Here is a 22,365-nt window from a genome sequence, read left to right as displayed (position 1 = left end):
CACGCATTCCGCCAACAGTCCCTGACGCCCACAAAACGCATGGAGCCGACAGCTGCAATAACCTTGTGAGGTTACGGCAGAATCGAATCCAGAAATTCCACCAACGATAAGGTCGCCAGTTACGAGCTTAGGTCTCCTAAATCAACTTTTATCGACTCTGGAGCCGAAATAGCGACTTGCGCCTGTCGATGCCATAACAAACAACAATCCGCTAATAGGACGATGGTGTGTACAATCTACGTGAAGGGAGAGGGGAAGGGATCAAAGGACGATTCCCTTCTCTTTGGCGAAGTCAAACAGAATCCGCGCATATTCGTAGTCCTTCTGTCTTAGGATATCGTGCATCGGTACCGCGGTTCCTGATGCCCGAACCGCTGCTAACAGTCCGAGTCTAGTCGCATCGAACTCCACACATGGCTAGAGGATGTGATCAATGTTGTGGTATCCGTTGCTACAGCTACAAACCTTGGATTCTGCGCCGCCTATACGCTCAAGATGTGCATTCATCGCATAAGGATGGGCTGGGATATTCTCTCTCAAATCCTTGCTTAAAATTGCTGAAGTGTGCACAGGAAGCACTCCTCGATTTTCTGTTGCGGAACATCTCCTGTCAGTCCGTCCTTTCTTGGGTAACCATGGGAACCAGTAAACCATGCAGCCGACCATGATATCGGATAGATGAATGCGGGGAATCCACTGTTTCTTAGGACTTTTGTACCATAACAGTCGTCGGATTGGCTTTGCAAAACGATAATGTGCCGGAATTTCGTGATACGTCAATCTACATGCGGCTACATCGTTGACCATTAGCTCAAAAAGTTCGTTAGCGCATTGGCATAGTGTTATGCAGTGACGGATTAACCTATGGGCGAAGGTGGTGCCCGCTTTGGGCCTCGCTGAGCAGTGGCGCCTCGTGGACAAGGAATGCTTAGCCGACCAAAAATGCCTCGAGGCCCCGGGGGACCTCGTTGACCAGGGGGTGGGGGATTCTTCGATTATGAGGGACACCGCGGGCAGAGGAGCTTCACTGATCAGGGAGGGAGCACAGGTTAGGGAACCTCCTAAGGAAATTATAACTCATAGGATGTGTGATTTCGAATAAACGTTGTAGATATCATGAATACGAAGAAACTGCACATCCAAGTAGGGATGTGTAAAATCTACTCTTGTCAACGATGATCCTTTCCCATACAATTTGTACGGAGAAAATGTTTAAATCCAAGTAGTAGGTAAAAATAGGAAAACTTAATATATGAAATTATTTTTTATTTTTAAGAGGCAAATGTAGACTCTAATACTCAAAGCATGTATAAATGAATGAAAAAAAAAATTATATGACAGTATTGTATGATGACTCGATGTATCCCATGAACAACAGATAACGCTCATGGTCGGTCCTATTCCTTCATAATAATAAAACAGATGCAACGTCGCAAGTATCCATGCGTTCATCTTTCTGTTATAATCCTATCATACACACATATTATACATTGTATGAGATAATCGGCACAATACAAGTTCACGTCTTATATGTTTGAATTATCAATCACCTAATATTTGACAGAAGCGGCCACTCCTAGCACACACTCTTTGCTGGCAAATATTATCTGGCAAATACATCGGAAACGATGGCAGTTTTTTAAAATATGCATTCGTGCTAGTCTTGGATCCCCGGCACGCTGACGCTAAGTAATGTGTGGCAGGCTTTTGTACAATTGGCACGATCGCTAATAATAATGTGCTAAGCGAACCTAGCAGCACTTGTCAGTCGTGTCGCTGTTTGTGTTGATGCTTTGGCTTTTTGCATGCTCGATTGAGTTGAAACACGAAGATAAGCAATTTCACACGTCACCCTTGTTGGCCAGTACATTGCATTTAACCGCTTGGAAGTCTGTGGATTGCAAGTGTGAAATTTGAACGTTTGAATAGATTGTACAATAGTTACATTAGTTCACAGCTTTGAGAACTTGAATACACGACAAGTCGACATGTTGAACGGATTCTCGTTAACTTTAATTTCATTTAAAGTTTTAAACAAATCACCTTTACCCAATTATTCTTCCCAAGCACCACCAACAACAAAACATTATCAAGATAGCCGTGGGAATGCATCCTTAGGGAATGGATCCTACATCAGCGTGTAGACGAGTGCTGCGCGCCCAGCCCTTTTTACGTCCGGTGTCCGAGATGCATTTAGGATTATTTATGACATGTTGTTAAACCCGTCAGGGGTACACCAGCCAACTGACTCTCTTTCTCTCTCTCTCTCTCTCTCTCTCTCTCTCTCTCTCTCTCTCTCTCTCTCTCTCTCTCTCTGCCCAACCCGTGGAAGGGTATGATGATGTGTTTATTCGATTATCTGAATCTGTTGGACACGGACACGGACCAGATACGTTGCATTAACGGGGGCCGTACGCACTGCAAAGGGTTGAGTGGGACAAGGGGATATTATATATTGTCCGGAAGTAAGCATGATTTACACGTGTGTTGGGGTTTTTTTTGTAGTTGTTGAAGGGAATCATTTTCATTTTAAAGGCACAATGAAGCATCATGGCTGCCGAACCGTGTTTAATAATTCGACTTAAGTATACAGTTCTTCGTCCAGCTGCTACAGCCGCTTTGCGGCTTTGGTCTGTTGCTGAAGACCTCGATTGCGAGTCAATATCCCGTCCTTTCAGGCATTAACCCTTTGCAATCGAGCGGCGCCGGTCCTGCGCCCGGCCGATTAGTCATCGTTGTAGCGGCTCCTCCATTGTCCTTCCACACATACACGGCCAACGATCCTTCTGAGCATCTTCCTCTCGTACGTGGCTAAGAGGGCTTCGTCTGTTTTGGGCAGGGTCCATGTCTCAGAGGCGTATGTGAGTACTGAGACTATAAAGGTACGATACAGTCCCAGCTTCGACCGTCGCTACAGGTTTTTTGAGGTGAAATGTTTTCTCAAGCTGTAGAATGACCGGCCTACTGCCAGTATCCTAGCGCGCAACTCCGTCGCTATGCTGTTTTTGAAGCTTGTCTTCTAAGGTATGATAAATTCCCTGGTAAATTCATACATTTTATATAAACAAGAAAAGAACAAAAAAAGGGGAAAAAGACACTGAGCCATCTGCGTTTCCTAAAGACACTCGTCGCAGCAACTGCGTCGCATTCCGGCGAAATACGACTGAATGGAAAGCTCCACGTACTAAAAGTACTAAAGTAGCACTAAAAGGGGGCAAAAAGGGAGTGCAAAGTTTGTTCTGACCGTAGCACGCCTCGAGGAAGACGGGAAGCTACATATTATTGTAACACGTGTCCACCAGACATGCCTAGGATGCACCCCTTGGCTATGGTTTTGCAAAATATCACACCAGAACTAATTACAGAGTGTAATAATTATCAATGTTTGTTGCCTTCGGTATCTAGATGATTAAACTAGTGAATTTTTATTACTTGTATACGCTTTTTTGTTTATAAGTGTCTTAAAAGTACCTGTAATATGGTGGCCTAATTTGGCCGAAATCATCTCGAATTGCTAGTTCGCACAAACGGAAAACGCCTCGAGTGCAAAGGGTTAAGGACTTCACAGGCTGGATCTTCTGTGGCCATTTTGATGCCGTGACTAGCTCAAAGGTAATTTCACAAAAGTGCTACCATCGTATAGCTCAATAGAGCTTACCTTCAATGCCCTTCCACCTATGCCGGGCCTTACATCTTCCTGAGCAAACTAGGCTGTGAGAATTAACGCGTCTTTTGCACAAAGTTGACGTCCCAAACGACGTATCTGAGTGAATGTTTCATACTACAGGTGTTTTGAGTGGTGAAGTGGTGTGGAGACTGATCTAGGACAAAAGATAGGGAAAGTTCTAGAAGTCTTCAGACGTGTCTTAATCATTTTATTTGTGTCTCATTAATCCTCGCTACTGATGTGTACAGTATTGGACAAAACAACTGCAACCAAACAATCCCAATCATGAAATCCTACATTGAAGTTGTATAATAAGTCAATTGTGAGAAAGATGTTTTTAAGGTGATTGAAACAGCACTTTTCTTGTTTATTATAACAAAAACTTCATCGCATATGCGTAACAATTCATGAAAAAATATATAAATATAAAAAATGGACGCTTTTCTCAAAACAAGTGCAACTACGCGTGTTGTTTGCTAAATTTAAATTGCCTTTCAATATTTCGTTGCAAATCCTTTGTTTTCGAATACAGCCTTGCATCTGCGAAGAATAGACTCGATCAGGTGGCCAATGAAGTTTTGTGGAATTGTTGCCCATGAATTTGTGCGAACACTCCTTGCGTCGAACACCTTCACGATCAATTCGCTTATTCACTATCTCCTACAGCTTCTCTATAGGATTCAGATCCGGAGATTGAGGCAACCAGTTCATCATCATGATTTTATAATCCTTCTACCACTGTTTGATCAATTTGACGGTGTGCTTGGGATCGTTGTCTTGTTGGAATATCCATTTTAATGGCATATTGCATTCAGCATAAGGCAAAATAACATTTTTCTGGAAGTCATTACACATGACACATACATTACATTACATTACATTACATGAAACGGTCCATTATTCCATCGATTTGATGAATTGGAACAAGACTGTTCGCAGAAAAATATCCCCAGACCATTGCATTGCTTCCGCCATGCCTCACCGTTACTGATCAGAACCGTCTGCCATTTCTGCACATCATAGTCAATATGAGATTGATCAAACAGAAGCTTTTTATTCCGGTTCCTTGGTGAAAACAGAGGTTTCGTCGAATCTTCTGAATCTGAATCGTCAATTGCAGTAAATGTCGGCCGTTTTCTATTTCCAAAAATTAAAATTTTCCGATCCTTTTTATGATTTCTCTATATGAATTGCACTTGTTTCGTCCAATACTGTTTGTCATCAGCGTATTGGATGGTGTTTGGATGTTTCTTAGAACATAATTTACGAAGTTTTTCCACCAACGAGTTTCAAATTGACCTCTGCTGGGCCAGGACGAGAAGAAGATAGACAAAGCTGGCACTCTGATACAGGTAAAGATTTGTCTTATGATGAAGATCTGCTCCAGGGATGACTATGAATCTCTGGATCAGATAGTTAGCGAACCCCATTTGATACTGTGGTAGACATGGTCTCACACACCTCAGTAATAAGTTGATTAATATTATGTTCGCATGGATTATTTTTGCTGTTGGATCATGCCTATATTTTTCCATCACATGTCATTCAAGACGGTTCCCAAAAAGACTTCCAGCACCTTGCCACTTCTAAGATTTGCAAATTGCAAAACCAGTCAGCTATGTTTGTTATTCCTTCACGTCCTTATGTTATGACTGCGTTTGACATTTCTCGTTGCGCTGTCATTGTCCTGTCATGGATATCCTGATTTGATGCGTTGCAAATCATTGCTTCAGAGCTCCCTCCCAACGATGTACTACTACTACACACTCCGTTCTATGAAGAATATGGTGGTTTGGGTGTTTGAGAGAGGAAGGTTTATACATGAAGCGCGTCGTCTGCTGTGGATGTTGCTTGCTTTTGCGGGTCAATGATTGTGGGTGGACCCCGTCGACGTGTGCTTCGTTGCGGCTTCTTGGCCCAATGGGATGGAGCAAGGCTTGACGTCTCTATTGAAGCAGTATGACAGCTGTGCCGGCATGGTTCTTTGGCAATTTTGGCTGAGCAACAAGGAGAAGGCTACTATGGTCGAGAGAGAAAGTGAACCCTGCTTCACACTTGAATTCCCGGCGCCCGCCCAAGTGAGGAAGATAAACTCCCAAATGGCTTAACTTCCACTTCTTTTGCACGCTCTAAGTCATCATACACACACACACACACACACACACACACACACACACACACACACACACACACACACACACACACACACACACACACACACATCCGCGCTTTTCATTCGGAGTGGCTTCGTTCGTTCACCTGTGTGTTTCCCCCGTTGTGGTGGTGGTGAATGTGTTGGCCTCCACTGGCCGCAATGATGTTGGAGAAGCATAAAAAAGAAACAACACAAATCCGCGTAGCATTAAATTTGCCTATCGCGTTCTCTTCGCCGTCATTCTTCGCTGTGCCGTGCTGTGCCTTTCGGGTAAGAATGTCTTTTTTTCTTGATGTTGTTTCGTTTGTTGTCTTTTCTTGCTCCCTTTACCCACTCAGAGCGGGTGTGTATGTGAGCCTTCCCCGTTTCGCTCGGTGGTGCTGTTCTTCACCATCATCATCATCATCGTATCAGCGGTGGATTCTTCCATCGATCCGCGCATAGCAATGACCGCGCGCGTGGTACATCGGCACCGATGCTCGCATTGGGGACGTGCGTGCGTGTGAGTGTGTGCTTTTATGAGATGCTCTTTTTGCTACAGCGAGGCTACTAAATTTGAAACTTCCTCGGGCACAGCGTACGTACATTCCAGCACCACGCGAGGCAATTTCGCTGTGTTCTCTGGCACCTGAGCTTCGTTTTTTTAGAGCGAATACAAATGGCAAATTGGATCAGAATCACGCCTGCCAGAAGCAGCAGCAGCAAGCATGCCTTGGTTTTTGGCTAATCCATCGTCTGCAGGCGATATCCCATCCCAAGGATAGAGAGGGAAGTTTGACGCTGATTCGGTTCGATGCTTCCGATTGCCGAAACGTGAAGAGAGTCTTTTGGATGCACATCACACATAAAACACACCACAGCGATTGATGGATGTTGTTTTCTTGCTGTATGTTGTTTCCCTTTCATTTTACAGCTCTTCGGTCCAAACCAATTCCCATCTGTATTGGTGTGTTTGTGTTTGTTCTTGCGGCTTCCGAAGTTTGGCCAAGCGTTTCCTGACGATGCACTGTTGCTTTACATGTTGTTGATAGTTTTGGTTTTGTAGTACGGCAAAAATATTGTTTTTAGTTTGCATTTATTGCTGTTGCCTCATATGTTCTACAGATCTTCCTCGAGAGGAAACAGTTTTTGCCTTCCGTTTTTCTTCCGATGGATACAATTCTATGAATATCGGAAAATGCAGTGTGTGGTCGGAAGAAAGAATTACGGTTATGCACAAGGAACCGATCCATTACTGGGATATTGACTTGAAAATAGGAAAAGCAATGTGAAATGTGTTTAAAAAAGCAACAATTATTTAAATGAATTTTGGTTTAAACCTGTTTATTTTATTTTTTCATTAATTTATAGAGGCTTTGAGACGCTGAGACTACATTCGCCTCTCTATTGTACACCCAGAGTGGTTTATACGTAGACTGGGGACTCTTTATATATCTGGCCTTATAATGAAAATGCAATGATTTATCAACAAAAATGGTTTTAATCTTTTTCATAGTGTTCTCCAGCATAATTCATACACTTTTGCATGCACTCAAACCAACTGTCGAAGCCCTTTTTCCACTTTGATTAGCATACTTCCTAAAGGTGGTTTTTTAACGCTTCAACAGCATCTTCTGGGGACAAAAATCGTTGACCACGCATTTGGTGACAAGTCAGGACTATAGGGCGGATGACCCATCAATTGGATGTTTTGGCCGATCAAATAAGCTGTTGTTTTGAGCCGATGTGTGAGATCGCTCGCATCGCTCATGGTGAAGAATGAACCTTCTTTTGTTTTTCATTTTTCAAATTTCTGCGAAGACTTCACCTTTTTTACGGTCAGGTGTTGCAGTGCAAAATTGTGTTTATGCTGGTGGAAGAAATGCCCAAACATGCCTTAATCTCACGGTATGTCACATGACGATCTTGTGCAATTAGATCTTTAACGGCAGGCACTGGCAATGTTCTCAGACACAACGGCCGTTTTTGGACGATCTTCTCGAAATTCGTCCTTAAGCGAGCGTCGGCCACGATTAAATTCATTATAGCAGGTTTTTAACAGTGCTATCGGATGGTGCTTCATCGCAATACAAAGATTTGAGTTCTTCCAAGCAGTCTCGTCTGGATAGTCCACGTCGAAAGTTGTGAAAAATGATCACACGAAATTTTTGATTTGTTGAACTGGTGAATTGAACTGATTTGTTCAAGTCCATGTAAACATCACAAATAATGCTCGTACGTCAAAACGTTGTAAGTGTGATTATGCTCCAAAATGTCAAACTTTTGAATAAAAATATCAGCTTGCATCTGGCAACACTTCTTGTGGCCTAGGCTAGAAATATATGTAGCAGCACACGTACAAATACAAAACTATTGTGGATATGGCCTACCGTGTTTCGATCCATATATTTGGCACTGTCGATGAAGATGACGTTTGGTGGGGCGATATTGCTTCGGCGGAGAAGAAAGAAGCGTGATGGCGCATTTGTATAGGAGAGGAGTGGATCCCACACACGGTTGAGTTCTGGTAAACGGAGCCGTCTGTAATGATAAGATGAAAATGTTTATGTTTGCATTGAGTGAGAAAAAGTACTATTGGCGAGGTGGCAGCTTTTTCCGCTAGTAGAAGAAAATAGAAGATAGTTCTAAAGTCTATATACCTCTAAAAGCAATACGGCCTGGCCGTCCCTTATGAGTAAAAAAAAAAAAAAAAAAAAAACCTCTAAAGTTCAATAGACCTCATGTGTGTGGAGCATGTGTCCTTGTCATTGAAGAGGCTTCTTCATGGACTAATGGTCTTTTTTATAGGGGATTTCATATTGTACACTGGGTACTAGTGAGTGGGTTCTTGGAACCGCACCCATGGCTCCGAACCGCTTCCGACCATCGTAACTCCGACTCCGATTTCGGCTAAATCAGAACCACGGTTCCGCCTGGAACCGTCCAGAACCGTCCGGAGCCGTCCGGAGCCGTTTGGATCCTTCCGGAGCCATCCAGAGTTATATCACCGTATCATGGATGATTTGAAGCTCTGGGGAGTTTCAATTCATTTCAGCCCCAACTAATTCGATGGTTTCGGTACTGTCAACAAGCGGCTCCAACGGCTCCGGACGGCTCTAAACGACTCCGAAGTCTCCAACGGCTCCGGCTGCCGACTAGCGGCTCTGGACGGCTCCGGATGGCTTCGACGCCAATAGTCTCCTGAAGTTGAATCCTCTGTTAATCAACTATTTAACAGTTCTACGCAAACTATAACCTTATTTAAAAGATTGAGGAGTAAAATTTGTTTTTAAGCTTTGTATGAGTTATATGATCTCTCACTCATGTTGGCCTGCTCTTTTAAAAAGCACGTCGTCCACGAGTTATATGATATGTATCCAAATTAGAATACTTTCGTTGCGTTACTGCCATGGTGCAACGTGAAAAGTGACAATAATGAGATTAATTTTAAAGGTTCCAATGTCACTTTTTCTAATTTTGTGACCAGCTTATCAAAGATTTGCCATTGAAATTAACCCCCAAAAATACAATATTAAACAGCAATTTGCAACATAAAAAACAATGCTTGAAATAGAATAGTCCATTGGGCACAGTAATAACGGCGCTTTTTTTTTTGAGAAATATTTAAATTGCAGAATTCTGCTGCACCGATTGATGATAGCTTTGGACAATGACATACTAAAGATCCTATTTCTGTTTGAAAATCGTAAACAAATGATGACACACGATAGCAAACAACATAATAAACATAAACGTCTATTTTCACTTTCACTCGAGCAGTGACCTCTGTCCGATCGATTAAAAACACCCAGCAGCATCTACACATGGGAGCCATTGGCGAGGAGTACCATAGTGTGGGGTGATCTGTTCTAGGAATTTTCTTCCCTGCAATCGAACTGAACTTTGCATCGTGTGTGCAGTTTGGAATTCTGAGAAATAGTATGTCATTCACAACTATTCAGCGTTGTACAAAATTCATTCATTGCCTTATCTGTAAACTACGTAAAGGAAAAGTTTACATGTAACGTATTAAATGTGACATAGGTATTTGCTTACAGGGTTTTCCTAGCTAATTCGTCATCGTCATACTATTATCGGGCAACGTAAATGCTTATTCTGGCAAAACATGACTAAAAAAAGTGAAATTTGATTTTGAAACTTTTATATTTGTCATTTAACTTAAAAAGAGTAATTTTTCCTAAAGTAATTTATGGTAATAAGTTACACATCACACAACCAACGCATTTTTGTAGAGCTTTATGGATCAAACACAACGGAGCCACCGATTTGACAGGTTGAAAATGAAAACAATCCAGAGGCGGCTGAATGCAAACTTTTCAACGATAAATTTAAACTTAACGACGCCCGAATGGAATGGACGATTCCCAATCGATAATAGTTTGACGATGCTGAATCGGCTTGGTAAATTCCGGAAAGACCTATTTGACCAGGCAGGACGGGAGGAGAACCAAGAAGAGGACAGCAAAGGGGAAAAAAGGAAGTTAAGATTGCATTAAATCTAGCAACAGCAGCTTCCACAGTAATGTCAGTATCCAGGATTGACCAGTTAGTGTGTTGAATGAATGACCGTTGAAAGATCCGTAATATTCATTTTACGGCAATTTAGTCCACTGCGGTGCATCGCGACGACGACGCGGGCAACGAAAATTGTTCAAGACGGTCAAAGAGAAAGAGAGTTCCAGATCAGGATGATGGGCGTCAAATCTAGTGAAAGGTGCGGGCGAGGCAAAAACGCGTCCACAACCGGCAGCTGATGTAGAATACGCACACAATGGTTCAGCAATTGCACCTGCTAATGTACCTAACATCATCATTTGCTGCTGATCCTGGTGCCTGTCCTGACCTATAACTTGTTTGTCCCGGAGGTGCCATCTAAGAATCGGTACACAACTAATAGTGTCCTTCACGTCCTGCAGCATCTTACTGTAATGTGCGTTTGTTTCATCCGTACGCTACTTTACTGCACTACACGCGTCGGTGTCAGCTTGCGTGTGACTTGATCCTCTTTGCAGGGGAGGGAAAATATCTCGTTCCGGAGAAGATGGGTCCCCATTTCCTTTGCAAGAGGTAAAGCTGTAAAATACACTGCATAGAGCAACATCTGTGCTAGCACACGGCACCCACAACGACAGGACTTAAGATGCATTATGTGTTGCACTTTGTGCAATCGAGTTCTTTATATCTTTCCGTATTGCGTTGTGGTACTGTCGGCTGACCTGGTGGCTGCTGCTGCTGCTGCTGTGGTGAATGTAGGGCCACCCTCCTTGAAGAATCCTTGAGGCAAAAATCCGATTGTATAAATTATTTTGTACGTATTTTAGTTGCTTTGTTCCTTCGAGGATATATTCTGTTTTGTAGAATTCCCTTCGCAGTATACTCTCTCCTATGTAGTTGATACGAAAGTAAATGTGTTTCGAAAGATACGAACAAAAGCACTAGGAAATCATGCGATTTTCCTACATCCCTTTTTGTAAGATATTTGCGTGCTACCTACATAATTTTCATACAACTTGGGTTCTGTAGCATTAAGATAATATTCATACACCACTCATTAATGTAATGGCTTTCGTCTTTTTTTTTCTCGCTCGCACAACAGCTACCCTCCCGCCCGGACGTTTTGGTTGAGGTTAATAAGTGCGGCCCACGCAAAACCAACACAGTAAAGGGCACCGGCCAACGGCAACGACTGCGACGCCAGTCGACGGGACAGCGACAACGGCTACGATCGTACCGGAAACGGTTGCCGCCAGTATGAAGCTACTGGGTGGTCACGATGACGGTGGCGGACGAAATGCGGCCCCAATCCGTACGCAGGACGATGCCGCCGTCGGTTACGTGTTTCAGCGGCATCCGAACGAGACCGAGTTCAACCAGTTCGCACAGAAGCAGTCCCGGTGGGCTTCCGGGGATGACACCATTATCGATGTGAGTATCGCTACCGATTCCTTTACCGCCGCCATTCCATTAAGGACAGCGGAAGCCATGTGTGTATGTGTGTTGCAACGTAAATGGTGTTGTAATACCCTTCCTATCTTCGGGTCTTTCTATTACAACATTGTACGTATAGAGAAAGAGAAAGAGAGAGAGAGAGAGAGAGAGAGAGAGAGAGAGAGCTGTGCGTATTCTTTTTTGTTTTTAGAGTAGAATACTCGTAGAAGTAGAAACTTTTGAAGACACAGAGAAATGTGGCGCTTTGTTACGCCATAAAACATTACCTTGCATTAACTATTGGGGACAATTCCATATTTATTCCAAAGAATGATATGTTTCTAGAAGCTAGGCCTAGATGTGCTGTTTTATATTTAGGATGGAAACATTTTTAATGGTCTTCAATCTTTACAAGTTGGAGTAGAACTGTTTTAGGCATGGGCTAGAAATTGAAATATGTCAGTTTCGCCATCGCTCAACAACTTTAATAAAAAGAGTCAATTTAATAAATAAAGTCAATATGAAAATATCTGTGAAAAAATGATAGCATAATGAAAATAGCCGAGATTCTAGTTCCATGACATGTCCTGCAAAGAACGTCTTATTTGAGTATTTTCACACTCGGAGCGACTCATTAATGATTTGAGTAAGACTGGAGGAGTACTCCGATTTTTGTTTATTTCTTAATGACGGCCAGGGCGTATTCCTTAACATCTAATCTTATATCTAGCTTAACAATTCATTAAACTTATATCCTATTTGAAGGGTAGACATTTCCTTCTCCCTCAATTCAAGTGCACCTTATCCCGGGTGAGCTCGGTTGTGGATGTTGTTGCTGCCAGGTATGGTTCTGATGTTGTCCTCTCAATTTCCGTTAGGGGTTAGCGCCTCTTTGGAACATTGTGCCGTAGATACTAACGAATGGCTCCAAAGAAAACCCCGTTTGTTGCGGATGCTTTGTGGTGTTCGCCACTCCATATCGTTACCAGCATTTGGATGTTGTATCATTTGTGCAGAACGCATGCGACTCTGAAAGCCACTAGGGGGTAGGGGTAGGGATAGATAGGGAAGGGAAACACTTATGAGGAAGCCGAAAAAACAGAGGGATGAACGGAAAGATGTTATGGATACGCTAAAATCGAACAGAGCATAATTAGTGTTGAAGCAACGAATGGCACGCAAGAACGGATCGATCGGGCACCTATTGCCGTACGACGAGTTTCAACAAAGATTGGTGCGCGAGTACATAAAACCCAATTGGGGACAGGAAAGGAGAAATATCACAATTATTAAGGAGTAGGGAAGCAATGAAAGAGTTTGCAGTCCAACCAGACACCCAGAGATCCTTTACAAGTGGGACGCGGGACAACGCCAAATCGGCTACATTGTCATTTTTTAAAATGGAATCGTGGGATCTACTGAAACTAATCACTGCGCATTTCGGAACATATAGGAGCAAGTTGTTTGACAGACACCACGTGCAGAAATTGTCATGATGGGATTTTAGGGACAAGCAGTCAGAGTAAGAGGATATACGGGAGAACAATTTAACATCGTCAGCATAAGAAAGAAACAAATCTTGAGGTAGGACCACGCGTGAATCGTTAATAAATAAAATAAATAGATGTGGACTTAAGACACTTCCTTGGGGTACGCCAGCGTGAGACACAAAGCATGACGAAAAAGTATTGCCAAGTTTGACGTGATATACACGGTTTGATAAATAAGAATAAAGCCAGCGGGTGAATGTCGTCCGAGAGCTCAAGTTTTTTCAATTTTTTGAGAGAATATCGTGAGGTAAACGGTCAAATCGGCATTTGACCGTTTACCTTTGAATTTGACCTGTGAAGTCACTGTAAATTGTATCAGCAACCGGAGTCCAGTGATTTGGATACATCAAATGAGAGCAAGAAAACCGCTCGTTTTGATACAGTCTCTAGATGTTTATATGCTTCTTGCTATAATTCGACTATAACTATCAATTACTTTGGGATACATAACTATCCAAATTTATATCTTCCTCAACGCTATAGTCATGTCTAGGATGAGTTGAGTAGTGGCTCCCTAACGAACAAAACTGTTTGCGTGCTGCTGTGCAACTTGTTCAACGCCGCAGTGCTTAGAAAAAAAGGGAGAACTTAATTCATGCTTTTATTTCTACTTTTCCAACAAAATGGCCGTTAATTTGTGGTCCTCGCGTTGTTGTGGCAGCAAATAGTGCATGGCTACATAGAGGTGGAACTTCTTTTTTTTCTTCTTCTCCTCTAGCTTCGATCGAAACTCAACTTTTGGGCTTTTGTGTCATAACCGACACAAGATGGACGCGTAGAGCAGGGTGATTTAACGGTCCCGTAGCATGCACATTAAGGAGAGTGCGAGTAGTATTATCCTGTGGAATGTGGAGAAGGGCAGGAAAAGCCATAAACGTAGAGTGAAATAGAAACGACAGAGAGAAAAAAGAAGCAATAAAGCTGATGTTCAGTTTTTGTTAACGACATGCAAGACATGTCTTTCGCCGGTAGTGGAAATAGCGCACGATTGCAGCTGCTGCAGCACAGCACACATGCAAATAAAGCTTTTTCGTGCATTCCACAAAAAATTCTCCTGCAAGCAAGGGTCGGTCCAGACAGAATTATTTTCGTCGTATTATTTTTGCACTCATCTGTTCGCGTGAATATTTAGTATACATACAAATATGGCGGGTGGTCTTCGTTTCATATGTCGATGCTGTCTTTCTGTCAACGGATCAGATGTAGCGTATTTGATGGTTTACAAAAATTATCAAACAATCATCTAAAGTTAATGCATTTAATAATATTTGTTTCCTATATATTTTATTTTCTATATTTTTAGAACCAAGACAAGTGGAAGTACAACCCCGCAATACCGAACAACGCGCCCGGTGGTCTGTTGCCTCCGCCGATCGTATCCGGCGTAAAGCAACAGCAGCAAGTAGCACAACAGCAGCAGCAACAACAGCAGCAGCAATCGCTTCAACAGCAGCCACCCATGCAGCTGCCCCACCAACCGCACCAACATCAGGTGCAACAGCAGGTTCAGCAGCAACAAGTGCAGCAGCAACAGCAGCAACAGCAGCATCAGCAATTACAACAGCAGCAGCAACAGATGCAACATCAGCAGCATCAACAGCAACAGCAGATGCCGATGATTAACCATCCATCCCAGATGGCTAACCATATGAATCATCAGAATCATCTTAACCAGACGATGATGAATCATGCGACGATGAACAGCGGCGGTCTGCCGACGATGCAGATGGCCATGCAGGGTGGCATGTACGATCACATCCATCCGCCGAACGTGAATGTAAACGTGAACGGTGTCGGTGTGCCGAAGCCACCAGGGCCGGAGCAGCAGCTCGTGTATCTTAGCGGTGGTCAGCAGTACGGTACGGTTCTGGCACCCCAGAGCCAGTACATTCCGCGAAATAACTCAGCGGTACGTAGCAAGAACAATTCAGCTTATCAAATACTGCGTGAATCCTGCATCGAAGAAGCATATTACTATGTAGAATTTTTGGAAATTAGTTGGGACATTAGCCATTACTGTAGTAAAAATCGTAACATCGCATTTAAACGCCTCTTTCTGGGCCTTTACTATCTGTCAATACTCGCTCTTGGTAACAAAAGGATCGAAAAAGGTCTTCCAATATTTGATTGCGCATAAATTCTATTGATCGTTCTGTCGCGATCTGTTGGAAGACTCTAGGACGCACTCAAATGCACGATTTCGTGTCATATATTTGTACAGCAATGCCCAACTTGTTCAATATGTTCTTCACTGTTTAGAATAGTGGTCTTCAAATTTTGTTCAGCCACGCGCCCACGTTGCACACTTCATTAATATTATCGCTGATTAAATTTGTTTTACATCAATCATGAGAATGTATTAAATGTATGGACTAGGTGTAAAATTTGCTGCATGGGCTGTGGCTAGAGGGTCTTAGCACTAATTGAAGCATCGAAAGCCACTGCCAAGTTTTTCTACATGCTCAATGTCGTTCCGCGCATTCGGTTTCTTCTGTGAGGACCTCCAACACGAGTATTTTAACATGAGGACCCTTAGTTCCTAAATTCGTACTTGCTCTAGTCAAGTATGTTTAAGCTCGGTGAGGTGCATTAAGCGCTTATGTGCTTGCTAAAGACTTATTACGCTTCCATAAATTGTTCGTGACTTCAAGCGCTCGCTAATGGGCATTAGAGACCATTTTGGGAATCACAGGTTTAGACAGATACTCTGAACCATGGATCAACCATGGAGTAGTGTAATATTTTTAGGTGGCTAGAATCTGTCTTCAATTAGAGGTTTTATCTTTGTCCAGAAGTGGGAAGATATTGTAAAACTCGAAGCGATTATTAACTAGCTCTCAGGAAAGGCTTACTTTTTCCAATTGTCTTGGTCAGTGATACAGTACCTAGGAAGTACATTTCTTCAGCTGTAGTACTCGAGTTTCCGAGTGTCTACAACTGCTGCAAATGATCTCATGACACTGTAATATTTTGGGATACATGTCACAACCATCACATGAAACTTCCTTTAAATAAAGTCTTTAAATGCATACCCATGCCACTTGTTTAACAGCCGTTTATTTTTTGCACAGCGCCTGTCTTAAAACACTAATGAATCTTAAAAGCTGGTTGTGGGAAACGTTATAATCGTAAACGTTAGGGCATTACAGTTTCGCCAAAAGCTATAAAAATGGACTCTACGCTGCTTTCCCACGCACGATAAAAACCTGTTCAAATGCTTCCCGTTTACTCTCCCAGAACGAAATGGGGTTCTTTGTGGTGGGTGAAGTTACTGATAGTGTAAGTTAGAAATCGGGGGACTCATTTTATCAACGCCTCGGAAGAATGACTTTATTACATCAATCTCCAGTATTTAAATAAAGTGGTTTAGATGTTGTTTTAGGTTCTAAATGTGAATTTTTAGTTTGTGGTTGCATTTTTTTACATAAAACATAGCATGGATTCTTCAGGAACGGACACATAAAGATGAGTAACTGTACATATGTGTGTGTTCCAATTGGCGAACAGTTATCGATTCTGCAGCACCACTTCTTCACGCGCTGCCGGTAAAGCAAACGCATTGTCAGGATACGAACTCGTGTTCGTATTGACCCTTCGGGGAGTGTGTGTGTGTGTGTAGCCAGGCAGCAGCAGCAGCAGCAGCACGTTCAACTCGCCGGTGAAAATCCGATCGATTCCCGATTTGTCGCGTGAAAAGCGGAAGGACACCCTCAGTGTGGCAGGAACGTGAAGAGAGCCGCAAAGCAAGCGCATAGTGACAGTATAATAATTCAATTAATGCTGACACCAAAAGCTACTACTACACCACCACCAGGATCTTCTTCCACATTGCCCGTATCCCGGTAGTTGACTCGTGTGCGTGTGTGAGGGAGAGCGAGTTCTGCAAAGAAATGAGGCCATGCTCTGTGTACTGCGTTTTATGCTGCCCGATTGGGAACTCGGGATGATGCACCATCATTCTGCTAAGGTTTGCATGCTGTGAAAAGGTGAAGCTTCTCTTTGGGAGCGACACAAACGTGTACCGGAAATGAGAAGCAGGAGCAAGAGGAGGCAACAGAAAAAATCTCCGTACTAGAGGGTGCAAAATAATCTATGTCAACTATGGCGCAATTTATCGTCATCCTTTTTGCTGCCGGCGTATATGCTGCTGATGTTGTTTTGGATGCAGAGAACAGTAGAGAGATAAGGAGAGAGAGAGAGAGATAGAGAGAGAGAAAGGGAGACAGGGACTGAACTGAAATCGGAAACAGATTTATTTAAACTTCGCTCTTTCAAGTATTATAGATGAAGCGTTTTTGTTTGTGTCCTGTACGCTGTTCAATACCCAAGCTGGATGCTGGTTCTAAAGAATATGCAGAGCAAGGTGTACAAAAGACAAAAGGGACCGAACTGTGTTTTGCTACATTATTTACCACCGTGGCGTGGTGAGCACAAGCTGAAAGGTCAACAAAAGCTGTTGGTAGTGAAGAGAAAAATGTGCATTTGGGTTGCAAAAAAAGGGATTAAAAAGTTTAAAATATTGTCTATTTAATTCAAAATGTTTTTAGGCTAATCGTCATTTAAATTGAAGGGTAAAAAAAGAACATCTAAATCCAACATTTAGGAGGAATCGGTCAAGGATTTATCTAATTTGGACGCAAATCCTTCCCTTCTCTCCGACCGAAATGATCTTTTAATTGCTTAAGCTTCAGAATACATGTTCTCGTTGCTTGTTTTGTGTAGCATCCGAACGCTCTACTTTGCGGAAAATTGGCCAAGATTTTTTTTTGTGTGTGGTTCTTTGCTTAAACACAACTCATCGTCAGAATGAGAAGTTGGCTGAGATAGGCCTTAAAACAAAACAAAAGTAACCCCCTCCCGTGCGACACCGATCTCCTTCACACTATAAAATGGCAAAAATGGTCCAAAAATCAGAGGCAACGACGTTTGAAAAAAAAACCCGCCCCGGAAAATCACCACCAACAAAAAGACCGCATCATGTATCCGGGTTTTTGCACCAAACGGGCAAACACATAACGAGGACAATGACAGTCCCGGGGTGTCGCGCGCGCGTTCGTATTTTGGTTGATTTGCCAGGTTGGCTAGCAAAGGAGGAATACGCGGTGAAGCGTAACGATTTTTCTGTTTTCACATGGATCTCTGTCAGACCAGACCCAAACAGACGGACAGAGATACACCTTCCTTTCATCAAGCGTCTGCTTCTGTGGTTTTTGAAGATTTGATTTGGGGAGTAATTTTATTGATCCAATTAAGTTTTACTATAACAATAGTTGAGGATTAGAACTATTAGCTATTATAACTATTAGCTATTAACTATTAGAACACATGGATTAGAACTTCGAGCAATGATAGCAATTCTGTTTGAAGATTTTAGGACGATTATGTGCGTGTTTGATTATTCGGTTATGGGGGTACCCCATAGAGATACCTAGAGAAACATTTCTGTAGGCCTACCTCATTAACGAGTATTTTAAGTAATGTGAAAATGATAATGCTTCTGCATTCACATCAACACCTGTAATCGGATTATCGGAAATTATGAAAATTATCGTGTGCATGCATAATAAAGTTTTTATAAATTCAAGCCTTATTTTTCCGGAACAGACACATAAAGCATATATACAGTGGCCAATAAACATCGATACTTGGTCTTTCACGTGTGATTAGTGTCCCTATGCATAGGACTAACTAGGACCAGTAGGACGGCTAAAATCAAGCTATAACATAGCCGCTAGCAATAGCAGAACTAAAAGTTCATGGGACGTTTTGTACATTAACAATTAATGCATAAGAGATGAATCCTGATATCCGATCTTTCGGGTCTCATGGTAAGGTTAGGATTTATAAATCAGACAATCCAACTTGGTAATCACCCAGTCGGCTAACCATGCGTTCTGAACTCGCAATAAGTAACAGAAAAATCAGAATACCAAACGTAAGAAAACCAGGCCACATATCCTCTCCTTCAGAAGCACCTCTTAGTGAAGAAACCATACTCACCTCACCTCGACGTGTGTGTGTGAGCTGATTGTGCAACAGCACAGCAAATATGGCCGATTGGAGAAGCGTGCCGTCATTGGAAAACCGTGAAAATGACAGCTCCGGCCGTCTTTTGAATGTACCTTCGTCGAGACCTCGCCGCGAGTACGGTTAAAAGTTCTTTCCCCCGTCTTCGTGTGCGTGTCGCCAGATGCGCTTGGACACACAGCAAGTGGATGGTGCGTGGGTATGGAAAAGCTGCAATCATCCCAGCCCATGAGAGGATGCGGCGTGCGAATGGGGTAACCCCCCCCCCCCCCCCCCCCCTTCCCCGATGGGTGGTAGTTGGTGCTAGTTTGCTGTAGCCACTGACCGGTATGGAGAGGTTTGCTTGTACTCTGCAGCAGCTACTCTTTGACAAAAGGTTTTTGGCATCGGCCAGCTCCAGTCAAGGCCGGACAAACGCGCGCGCTCGGTCTGCTGCTGATGCTCTGCCGGGTGCTCCAAACACTGTTGGGGAGCATGTGTAAGTGTGAGCGAAATAGCTCCACCGAGCACCGATTCGTGCATTATAGTGCGATGGGAGTGAACGCGACAGACGAGCAACGAGCAAATTGTAATGCTGCGAGAGACTCACGTTGGATGAGAAAATGGCCGTGAGATAGAGCGTGGTAGAGTGAACAAAATGGCTCACCAATGGCACCGGCTGGTGTGAGCCGGTTCATCATCCTCATCATTACACCATCAAACATTACCATCCGTCGTTGTTTGTTGCTTTTTTTGTCTTCTTGGCATTAGTTAAGGGGCCAGTTACTAATCGAACCGATTGTCGATTGCATGATCTAGTGCTTTTACTTTTGTTGCGAGTAAGCGTCATTTGATTGTACATAATTTGCCAACAATTACAAAAAATAAGCGAAATCGACGATCCTGCCTCTTGCTTTTTGGCTTTTGAAGATCAAACTCTGCGATGTAGTAAGTAATTGGCAAAGAACATTGCTCTCAGATGATCTACTACAGTTCTGCTAGATACAACTGAACCATCTATTGGTATTGCTAACTGCCTGAAGAGAGATTGCCTAGTATTAATTAAACTTAACACGTGGTGCCTAATTGTGTATTCAACTTACTTATCAACAATATCCCCTCATTTACACCATTCCCATACAAGGCATCATTAGAGCTGTATTTGCTTAGCGTACTCCTTCCAACCGTCAGTATAAAGCGCAACGTCTAGAAGTCGCTTTTCGTGTCATTTTCCAATAATATGATTCCCCAGACCAAGAAAATACACTCAGCGTTCGTGACGTTCGTGACTAATTTGAAGCTTCTCGTTGCGCTACCTACAGATCACACTATCCATTCCCCACAGGTAGAAGGTGTCTCCCTGTTTCTGTTCATCATTTTTCCCATGATGTTGCCTACAAGGACAGGCGCAACCTTCCCAAAAAACCGACAAACCTTTGCATTTGACTGGTACAGGATCAAATGTGCCCTCTATTCCACCGAACCGTCGAAGAAGATGAATTGTTAATGTGTACAGTTCTTAACCTCGCTGGTCGTAGGAAAACGGCTACGACTTGAGATTTGACTCACGCAACCACCACTTACTCCAGCTTACACACCTTCCAATCGATACGTGTGTGTGTGTCCTCTTTTGCTGAAACACCGGGCGTCGTCATGTGCCTCTTTGGGCGCTGTACTGCGTGTTCTTGCGGTGTTTTAGTAGAGAACCAACTTCGAGTTATGAGATCTCCCGAGGAGCAAGCAAGACGATGTGAGCTGCCTCCCAAAAATCATTTTGCATTTTAGATGCGATATTCTAATTGAGGAAAATCGATAATTTCGGGTCAGACTTGAAGAAGAACGGGCCGAGATAACTCCGGGGGGTGGAGACTTGTCTTCTGTGGGATGATAAAACGCGTACCGTGTAAACATGTGTAATAAGGCATTAGGCGTCACTACAGATGTCCCACCGTGACATTGTTGGGTGGCATTTGAAAGATTGGAAATGCTAATTTGGGTAATGCAATTGATGTATCGTTCCCGCACGGTAGGACATAAGATTGAAATTCAAGGCATGTTAAGATTGTGACAGGTGATATCAGTAGAGCTTATCAGATTTACACAGGATATTTTTGTAGAATGTTTTTTTTTTGTTTTCTTTATCTACTTAGAACCGCAATCCTAATGTAACTCCATCTCCACACTGCGAAATTTAGTAGAGCAATCAGCAATGTTTCCTTAATTGACCCAGGTCGGGTTCGTCTATTTAAGAAAAATAATGATCGTGACAGTTTTGTTTGTGAAGCTAGAGGATCTTTCGCTCGTGTTCACCACCACTAGCGACCACAGCATAACATGCCATGCACACACGAGGGCGCGCGTTCCGAAAGCGCCGAGTAGAGTCCATGGTAAAGACCTTCGTGGAGTTTTTATTTCATTTATTATTTGTTTTCCTCTCACCCACACCCGAATGCAGCAAGCTCTTCGCTTATGTGCAGTGCAATTGTGCAGTCCGAGAGCTGTTTGTCGTCTGTTGTTGTTGCAGCGTCCGGAGAAGGTTACAGCAGTGTGCAAGCAATCTCTTCCCTTTCTCGAATCAGTGCAGCAGAGGTCACATAGCCGGGGGACTAGGGAAAACGAAGTCTGCCTGTTTTGTACTATGAGTTCTCACTAGAAGTTGGAACTCGTCTTGCTGGCTTCTGCCACAACATAGCATGGCACAGATTCTTCCACAGCAAGAAAACACTATCCGACGGTGAAACATCTCGCCCTCTGGGTTATGCTGTACAAAAAACCGGTTAAAGTACAATCTTCCTTAACTGCACTGCAGGTCGGTTGGTGGCAGCTCACCAAACAAGGGAAGTGCAAGACGAATGCAATGTTTGGTGTGACGAGATCCAACTACTTGGTACTGGTGGAAGGCAATGGTAGACAGACAGCATGACAAGGGGGAACGGTTCGGTTGCGTACGAATGAAAGTATGTGTGCAACGCCGTAAGCGTCTCGACTATGCGCTGAACTTGAACTCGTTGTTACTTATAGTCACCGCGCAAATGACCCACCATGGACACACAACGCTG

The 22,365-nt window shown here is 43.1% G+C and overlaps 1 protein-coding gene across 2 annotated transcripts in view; it reads left to right on the top strand.

Annotated features, from left to right (window-relative positions):
* Positions 1 to 11,496: 11,496 nt before the first annotated feature.
* LOC126556729 (maternal protein pumilio-like) overlaps positions 11,497 to 22,365 on the top strand; it is a 139,768-nt gene continuing 128,899 nt past the window's right edge. For both annotated transcript variants that reach the window (XM_050212197.1, XM_050212196.1), the window contains exons 1-2: positions 11,497 to 11,747; positions 14,604 to 15,209. In XM_050212197.1, the coding sequence (XP_050068154.1) occupies positions 11,574 to 11,747; positions 14,604 to 15,209 (780 nt within the window). In that variant the 5' untranslated portion in view covers positions 11,497 to 11,573. The remainder of the gene's footprint in view (positions 11,748 to 14,603; positions 15,210 to 22,365) is intronic.

Source organism: Anopheles maculipalpis, chromosome 2RL (genome assembly GCF_943734695.1).
Source record: "Anopheles maculipalpis chromosome 2RL, idAnoMacuDA_375_x, whole genome shotgun sequence".
NCBI classification, from domain to species: Eukaryota; Metazoa; Arthropoda; class Insecta; order Diptera; family Culicidae; genus Anopheles; species Anopheles maculipalpis.
Note: the sequence above shows the minus strand (reverse complement) of the source record. Positions and strands in the feature narration are given on the sequence as shown.